At 42.5% G+C, this 9,439-nt stretch overlaps 1 protein-coding gene across 1 annotated transcript; it reads right to left on the minus strand.

Moving 5' to 3' along the window:
* Window positions 1-434: 434 nt before the first annotated feature.
* Window positions 435-8,989, minus strand: LOC124996506 (MOB kinase activator 1B). Its single transcript, XM_047569600.1, has 6 exons — window positions 8,696-8,989; window positions 7,423-7,589; window positions 5,878-5,971; window positions 4,620-4,753; window positions 2,573-2,736; window positions 435-2,492 (listed from the first exon to the last, which is right to left on the minus strand). The coding sequence occupies exons 1-6, from the start codon at window positions 8,707-8,709 to the stop codon at window positions 2,415-2,417; spliced, it is 651 nt and encodes a 216-aa protein (XP_047425556.1). The 5' UTR covers window positions 8,710-8,989; the 3' UTR covers window positions 435-2,414.
* Between the last annotated feature and the right edge of the window lie 450 nt (window positions 8,990-9,439).

A 9,439-nucleotide genomic window follows, 5' to 3' on the forward strand; every position in this document is an offset into this window, starting at 1 on the left:
ACTGGGTCAGTTTTTTTTTTTTTTTTGCATCCTGCTGGGGACGGTTCCTGCCGTCGAGAAGTGTCATTGCTACATGACTGAGTAACATCCATATGAATGAATTCCCGGTTCAGGAGTTCCCCTGCAGAGCACTGAGTCGTCACAAGACGGTTGGTGTTATTTTTCAGTGGTTGTAATATTGTGGCTGATCTTCGACATAGACAGACTTTAGTGAACCACAGCAGAAATTGCACGGTCGTGGTAGATTAGTGGTTAGAAAAAGATTAAGTGTAAATTCACTGTGGGAGCGGAACTGAATCAATCAACGTCACGTGTAAATAAATCTGAAAAGTAAAGTGTAATATGATGTAACATCAGAGAGAAAGTTCCTCACGCTGTGTTGGAGCTCATGTACCTGCTCTGAGCTCATGGGACGCAGTGAACAGACAAGTCAGTCAAAGAGTCAAGACCACCTTTATTCGTCTTGTAAACAGCATAAATCAATTCAGTAGCATTGAAAACCCCCTACCAAGCCATTATTTACACGTGTTTCATCGTTTCTTACAGTCGAGGAGGAAAGAAAACTGTAGGCGAAAGGCTGCGTCGTTACGGGCTTTTCATGAGGAGGAGACGCTTTCAGGACTCTCTAGTACATTTGCAGACACCTGGTGAGCAGTAACATTCATAACAGCTAAGGGAGGGGGAAAAAATAACGATTCAAATGTTTTAATATTCAAACCAAAGGAGAGTGTGGGGTTGGGGCAGCCTCTAAAAAGCCTCGATGCATTCGTCAAACCAAAAAGCTACCACTCCATGCTCGCTGCGAAATTCATTTTCTTGGTATTTACACGTGAAGCGTTAAACCTCTCGGACTAATTTCAGATAGAAAATGTTTTTTTTTTTAATGTTTTTTTTCTTTTTTTAACACCCGAATTTAAGCATTTTTATAAAGCAAAGGTTAATGTCGGATATAAAGTAGGAGGGGTAATTAGTGTCGTGTCAATTATTGCATAGTAACACTACACTTTGAGATTAGGGGACGGGTACACATGCACCTAGTGTTTGTATAAAAGCATTAGGAAGTCTCACTTGTGCCTTACAGCTGATCTCAAAGGAGGTTAAGCCATTCAACATTCATTTGGGAGGAGGGGGAAATATGAAAGAGTAGGGCTGGGTTTAAAGACGAAAAAAAGTCAAACTGATCTCGATTCGAAAGATCCGATAATCGATTCGTATTTCGGATCCCGCCGCGGCCTCTAAACGAGCGGCGGCACCCAGCCCCACGAGGGGAGGATCAGTCACGTGGCTTCTCCACAAACAACGGTCCACGCAGAGTAAAACATTCAGGCAAGAGAGGTCAGGAAAATTGTTCAAAGTGCTTTATGGCCAGCGGGAACACAAGGGATGTAGCGTCATCCGAGTCAAAAGGGTGGAGTTTAAGCTTTACCTTCTACGCCTGTTTGCAGGTATTTATATACAATTTCAGGTTGCAGGCGTTTCCTAAAATCCGCTTCTACTATTTAAAGTTGTTTTCAGGAAAAAAACAAAAAACAAACAAACAAAAAAAAAAAAAACATGTCACTAGAAAAATGCTAAAAGTCTGACATTTATATCCTAGCCTCGCTTCTTCTACGTCCTTTCGACACATTCATTTTTATCGTAACCTGTGCGGAAAAACACTTGGCGAAGAGACTTTCTAGCTAAATAAAGTCGATGCGATTATTAAGAGAAAATCCTATTTTAACCAAGTTACAGTACAAAGAGAGGAGAGAGGGGGATTTGGATGCATGTACGACGAAAGAAAAGAAAATTTTTTTTAGTGTCGAGCGTCAATTATGTGTTTATATGGCCTTTATCTTCGTACAGTCCTCGCTGTTGACATAGGGCAAATAGGAGCCATGCTAGGCACTTAGGATTCCTTTGTATTGACAGATATCCACTATTAGATATGTGAACATTAGCAAACCAAGACCCAAATCCTTCAGCTGTGGATTAATTAATAATAAAATAACTACCTGGCTTAAATGCTGTCTTATATTTTTGCCACCGACCCCCTATGATAGAGCAACTCTGTATTACACACTAGACTCCCCCCTGTGAGTGAGCTGGAAATAGACGTGAACGTGAATCCGAGTGAAAAATATCTAATAGAAAACTAAATGGAAGCCGTGACTGAATACTTTTTCTTCTCTTTCCATACAGCTAAAACCCATTTCCTCTAATGTTAATCTGTGGTTTTGTTCAATTAAGTGTGTAATCCCTGATAGCGTTAGTCCTGGTGCCTTTAAACCTATCAAGACCCTTCCTTCTTCCTGGCCTCTTTAAAAACATTTCCCCAAATGGAAATATAGTATATACTGCATACATACAGCCAGGGTGGGGTGGGTATCTGTGCAAAAACTAGAAGAACAATAAAATAAGGGTTACATTGCTGTTTATCTATCCTTGGTTGTCAGTTTTTCAATCAGCTCCTGTAGTGGGACGAGCTCTTTCCTGTCAATGAGGTTGAACTCCTGCGAAATGAAAAAAAAAAAAGGTCAGCCGATTCATTATTATTGTTAATAACGGAGTGAAAGTTCAGAGACGACTTTACCTGAACAAAAAAGATGAAGTGTTTGAACGACGTGTTGAGGTGGGCCTCCTCCTGCAGCTGCATGACGGAGTCAAAGTGCTGGTGGTAGATGTGGGCGTAGACCCTGAACAGGCGCTTCAGGATGGTCTTCGCCACCGACATAAAGTTACGCTTGAAGGGGACGCCTTGGGACGAAAGGGGGCAAGAAGGAAGCAGACGATATAAAAAAAACACATAAGAAAAGATACAGAATAAAAAAAACATTCTCCAAACACCAACAAATATTTTATTTACTGGGTTTGGTTTTCTCAGCTCCTGTTCAGGTAGAGCATTGCATCCTGGGTAATCTGAATAATTAGCTTCAGGGTGGGTGACAGAGACTTTATAGCTCAATATGTTCCACATTTCATGTCATATTACCATGTACATGACATGAAAAAAATGTCGATGTGTTTTTCTTCCGATTCAATCGTGAACGACTTTCACCTCCACCACCACTTTTTCTGTACAAGTGCAATAAATTGGAAATGGATCATTTGGATTAATATTGTTTTTTTTGACACATATACCACGTGTACTTTAAGCTGCATTTAAAATTTGTCAGTGAACTTATCGCAATATCTTAATATCGCAATAATGTATCGTATCGTGACTTAAGTATCGCGATACGTATCATATCTTGAAGTCCTTGCAAAAACTCACCCCTACACATGACAAGGGTTTTGAAATGATATCAACCTATTGTTTGGAGACAACAGCTGTTTATATAATCTTTTACTGCGCCCCAGTATTTGCTGATAAGGATTGCAGAACTGTGATCCAATCAGCCGACACTGAACGAAGTGAGAGCGTGATCATGACCTCCATCGTGCTGTTGCTTTAATACAATCATTTCATCGTGAGGACTGAAACAAATACAGCACACATTAAAAAAAATAAATTATCATTTATTTCCTTTTCAGAGCGAACAAGCAGCAGCTCCACGGCACTTTGCATGTTCTCCTGGGCCTCAAACGTCTACACAGGCAGGCCACGGCACGATTTAAAGGGAAGTGCAAACAATCATGACAGCAACGGCGAACAAAGAATTCATGCGCAGGAAGGAGGTTGTTTAAACAGCTCTGCTCTTTAAACGTTGATTCAGCGAACAGCTGTGCAGCACATAACCAAGGTGGAGAGCACTTGGCCCGAAGCTCAAAGGGAGCTGAGCGGAGGGAGCCGCCGACGGGACGACTTTATTATTTAAAAGAAGGCAGCGACCAACGGGGGACAAGGAGACCCTGACTAAAGCCACCAGTGCATGTGTGTGGACATCTAAATGCTTAACCTGGGGGACACTGAACATTTATATGTTAGATGCTCCTGACGGGGTTAAAAGTTTAAGCATGTGCGACAAGTATTTTTTGTTGCTTTGCATGCGAATCAAAGAGAGCATCTGTTGATCATGAGCCATGAAGTAGATCCTGTCATTCCAGGTGAGAACATGTAGTCCTTCCGCTGATATATACTTGTTCCATCAGATATTTATTTCTGCTGGCCGCCATCCAGCAGAAATAAAGGAGGGCTCCACCTCAGGCAGCACAAGCCTCAGCAGGTTGTGAGGCCGAGACTGCGTTGGCATGTTTGTCAACTCTTTGTCTAGTCGATGATCCCGCACGTCCGTAACCGCAGCTATATCTTAAAGCGTTGTTTTTGAAATTGTTGATTTAAGTGGGAGCTCTGAATCACAATGGACTGCTATTATCTTCTGCAACATGAGCAATAATGTCAGACGTTAAAGCCAGAGGCCTTTACCAATAACTCATTCATTAAAACCTCTTCCATGTCACACAACTTCCAAGGAAAATCTACTTGTCTAGACTTTCAAGCAAAACTACAAGTTAAAAATAAAACCTCTGGCACACGATAAACCAGCAGGACGGGTCATATCTCCGTGGATCGAGTCATTCATTTTGCATGGCAGATGAAATTCCAACAATCCTGAAAATGTAATCCCACTGATCAAGTGCATTAAATCCTACTTTTCCACAGAGGTGGGCACTCGTAGAAGCCAGAGACCAAATCCTACCGATCTTTGAAGGAAAGAGCGTCTCGTCGTCGAGCTGGTCCTGCACCCAAGTCATGAGGTAATCGATATACTTGGGAGCGGAGCATTTGATGGGCTTCTTGATGTTGGTCCCGTCGGCCCAATGGTACTCATACCTACATGAAATAGAGATGAGTATGATTATGGTTTCCAGCTGATTCAACAATAGACGTTTTTGTTTAAAGCAGCATGTGAAACATTCACTGACAATCTTCTGGGCTTAGAGGGAGGAGGCCAGACAGTGAGATATTGTAAGCGTTCTTATTTGGTTTTCTATTCTTGATAGCATCAATTTTTGAGGATTGTGCTGGTCAGCATCGAGCGGAAACCTCCAGGTCTGAGTGATGAAGCCCATATGGAAGTGCAAAAAAACTGCAGTTCAGCGAGTGGCCACTTGAGGCTCCAAAAGGAAACAATTCCCCCGTAGACCCCCATGTTAAAAAGCCCAAATTTAAAGCACTATTAAACGTGTTTTGGTCTCAGTAGTTTATTTCACCGGTGACCGGTGCTAGCCTGAGCTAACAGGTAGCAGAGAGTTGGGTGGGTGGATCTCAATGTCCGACGCCACGTTTATATTTGGAATATCTGAGTGTGGGCGGAATAAAGCTCATCCCACTTTGGGCTTCAGAATCCAATGGGTGACGTCATGATGGTTTGTTCATAGTATATACAGTCAACATTTAGCATTAGTTGACATGAAAACAGTGCAGACTACTGAACAGTCGGAGAGAACTCATGGTCACATAAGTTGTGATTTGGGACTTTAAACTCGCTGATTTCTAAATAGTCGCTCTACCAGCAAGACTGCAGTTCTTTTATCCACATAACAATCTGCAGAACCACACTTTGTATTCATCAACCGACAAATACAGGTGCTCGTGTTTGGTTGCAGACGAAAGCACAGTGTTGTGTTGCACTTTCCAGACGTAACTGCCGTTTTACTTTATGTTGCGGTAACAAACAGCTAAAATCATGACCATATCAAGGGGGCGAAAGATAGAGTGAAAAAAAAGTGAAGTCTAAGCCAGGTGAGCTGTAACATGCAGAGCAAATAACACACACATGTGTGTACATGTGTGAGCGCATGTGGTGGCGCGTTTAAGATTGCAGTGACGACAGAGGTGCTGCCTTTCGCAAACCTAACCCCCGGTCGATCCCAACCCCTGTTCAACCTCGTCAAACAGCGAAGAATGAAGAAAAAGGAGGAGCAGTTTTACGGCTCCGTCTATGTTCTGCTTACTTAGGACCAGCAGACATGACCGGGCAACTTTCCTCCGTGCAGAAGTCCGTGATGGTGCCATACAGCATGTTGATCTGGTTGAAGAAGTCCACAGCTGGAAAAAAGAAAAAACATAATATTAATTCAAGCACATACAAGATAGATCCAGTGTGCCAGCAAAAAAATAGTTGGCATCTAGCCCCCCCCCCCTCCCACAGCCACTTGACTGCCCCAATCCAAACTGTGCACCAGTGTACACTCCAGCCAACTATCTGGCACACGCTGTGTTACCACACATTCCCAGAGGCACACGGCCAACTCTGCCTTCCCACCAGTTGGAGAGATCCATTTTAAGTACTGGCAGCGTTGGAGTTGGTGCTCCGCTTGCTGCTCGGGCTGAAAAAAAATACACATTGAACAGCTGATCCGCATATGCGTTGCGTGCGCATCTCATCGGTCTGTTTCAAAAGACCAAAACGTTTGCGTTCGTAACCGAGGCTCCATCTGAACGTTCACACGGTGATGACGGATGAAAACTCAGGTTATTAATCACGAGCGTCTCTGTTGTCGCAGTCTGAAATGAGGTGGTGCCTGCTGATGAGCAGACTGATAAAAGGAGAAGTCAAGGTACATTCCAGAGTGTGGCCCGATGCATATTTTAAAACAATACCCTGCAGATGTTCTTAAACTAACATTGCAACAAGTAACAGCAAAATGTCAGGTGATTCATAATATGACACATTACCTCTGGGTGGGAAAATGGAAAAATAAAAAAACAACACACACCTAGTGCTTCAGATATATCATTACTTAGCCTCTACAAAAATGTTCATGTGGTATAAAGCGAACAGAGCATAGGTGAGCTTGGTAAAGACCAAAGAACTTCCCCTGATTAATTCTGTCCGTTACATCTTATAAACATATAAAAAAAAATCTAAAATAATGAAGTGAAGTGATTCTCGTGAACGGAGATCATGTGAAAAGTCATCTCTGCTTGGCGGTAGGAGAAGTCACCGCTCGCAGCACTTTTATTCCGACTTCCCGTTATTGTGCAAGTTAAAACAGCTTGTGCAACTCTGACCAAATCTCCTCCAAACCTCCTACGAAAGCTGCCGAGCACAATTATCGTGGCGCGGCGATGGCAGCACAGAGGCGCAGTTCACAAAGTAGAAAAACCCCTCTCTGTTAATGGCGCGTAAAAATAGGAGGACAAATAATCATTTGTTAGGCCGCGGAACAACTTAAACCTTAAAGGCAGCAGGAAATCAAGCTTCTGCTGACCCGCCATTTGTCTCAATTTAGAGGAAAGCAAACAGGGCTCTCACAGTACAGACAATAAAGTCTATTTAACATTCACGGTGGTTTGTCTGGCGTGAATGCGCGTGGCCTTTAGAGCGAATGCCTGGATCTTACACTGCGATAGCTCGCTCTCAAATGATTCACGATGTGGACTAATTGAGATTTCAAGTCTAATGAAAAGCACAACCACAAATGTAAAGACCAAGAGGAGATTGATGTGAAGGCGCAAAAAAAGGTCGCAAAAAAAAAGATAAACGTAGTGCTTACTGTTGACTGCGACCCACTCGTTTAAGTCTTCGCCCTCGGGCAACATGACTGCCATGCGCAGGTTTCCACTTCCAAGCGTGGCCTCCGCATGTTTCAACAGCTCGTACTGATGAGAACCCTCGGGGATATTCTTCTTGGGCTTGAATGTTTTGGACGAACGGTTTCCACTGTGAGTCACATTTCAAAAGAGGAAAAACAAAACGTGTGAGGAATGAGGAGGTAGACTGGTATGGATGAGGAATCGTGAACTCGGATAACCCTCAAGACAACACAATATATATATTTTTTAATTAAAGCTGGCTATAGTCTTCTGGGGTTTAGCAGGTTTGGACCAGAACAGTATGTCTCTCTGTGTATAATGAGGCCATTTTGAGGTATTCAATTCATCTCACTGCCCCATTAAACAAGAATTTCACAGCGTGGTGGGTTGGACGCAAAACAGATTTCCGTTTAATTAGAGCATCTGTTTTTATAAAAATGTCCTGTTTCATTTGTATAATGTTTCAATTGGACAAAACGTGCTATTATTACAAGTAACAGTGACTGAATGCAACACACCAGTCTTTATTTTTACAACTCGTTCTTTCAGGGGGAAATGTATTTTTGATTAAAGAGATCAGCTGAGTCTTTTGTCATTCCTGTCAAATGGAAATGGGCTCAGGTTTTTAAAACCGCAGGGCTTTGTGAGGGCAATTATGTTAGAAGTCATCCTTAAGTAGTAGTTTAAAAACTGGTGACTTATAGGGCGTTTGTTTGTTGGCTTTTCCGGTAGATTTGTAACACTCCTTCCAGTGACTAACAGCCTCACCTCAGGGAGCATTTAATGTTTGTGCAGCCACCTTAAATATCGACGGCAGACGGCGGCGTTACTTTTATAGATCAGAGATTGATCGGTGCCTTTTTTTAGTCACATCGGCAAAAGGATTAGCCGTGACATTTGTAGTGCTTTCCCCAGCAAATATCCGGCCCAGATTGTGAAACCCTCTCCGGCTAATAGGCTACTTAGATAAAAGTTGTATCAGCGTATATAGTATCGGATGCACCGAAGATTTATTTAATTAAAAACCACTGCCGATATCATTTTAACTGAAAAAATTGCAGAGAAATAAAGCGAAACATATGAAACACTCAAAGGCGAGCCCAGGAAGTAGCCGAAGCCCATGCTAGGCTACGGCTAGCTAGCTTTTTTAGTGGTGCAGCACATATGACATATCAAATTCAGCGTTAAAAACGGCTAAACAAAACAAGCATTCGTCTCATAGTGATAACTTACAAAAGGAAGCTCATGTTTCCACCGGCTGAAGAAATATCCTCTCTCTCTCTTGGCAAATGGCTAACAAGCAAAGTGGAAGCTGACCAGAAGGATTCTTTAAAAAAAAAAAAAGTCCTCTCACGTCCTGGGTCCTTCTCGGGCTTTCTCTGGAAATATCCGAAATAATTATTAGTGTGACGGAGACAAACTCGAGCTAGTAATAAAGAAAACTGGCGTATTATGTACACACTGGTCAACTATCTGCTGCTCTCTGTACGCTGTGAGGCAGCAGCGTACTGAACGCAACGCTAACTTCTTCATCTGACGTTCAAAGCAGACCACGGGCCCTTCTGACCTATGCCGCCACCTAGTGGAACAAAACGATCACAGCTTGTGGCAGCCACGCTGATTGCGTGGTTTTACCCATAGAGATAGATACCTTTATCTATGTCTATGGTTTTACCTACCCGCAGACTGTACTTAAATGTATCTGTACAGTACAGCATTGTTCTTCCTCCTTTGTTGCTGTTTTCTTTCTTGTAATTTCTTTATAAAATTGAATACGTGGACGTTATCTTTGCAGAAGGACAACATTAAAATTGGTAGGAACAGGAAGAAATCAGCGATCACTTAAAGGCTTGGTGAAATCAGATCATAAGTAAGACAACAGTTGAACTCAGGGCCATGTTTAATAGGGAAAGTTAGAGCATTTCCATATGTACAGTGCAAAAGGAAACTCAAGAGATTGGGACTGAACAGCTGCGT

The sequence above is a fragment of the Mugil cephalus genome, chromosome 19, assembly GCF_022458985.1.
Source record: "Mugil cephalus isolate CIBA_MC_2020 chromosome 19, CIBA_Mcephalus_1.1, whole genome shotgun sequence".
In the NCBI taxonomy this organism is placed as follows: domain Eukaryota; kingdom Metazoa; phylum Chordata; class Actinopteri; order Mugiliformes; family Mugilidae; genus Mugil; species Mugil cephalus.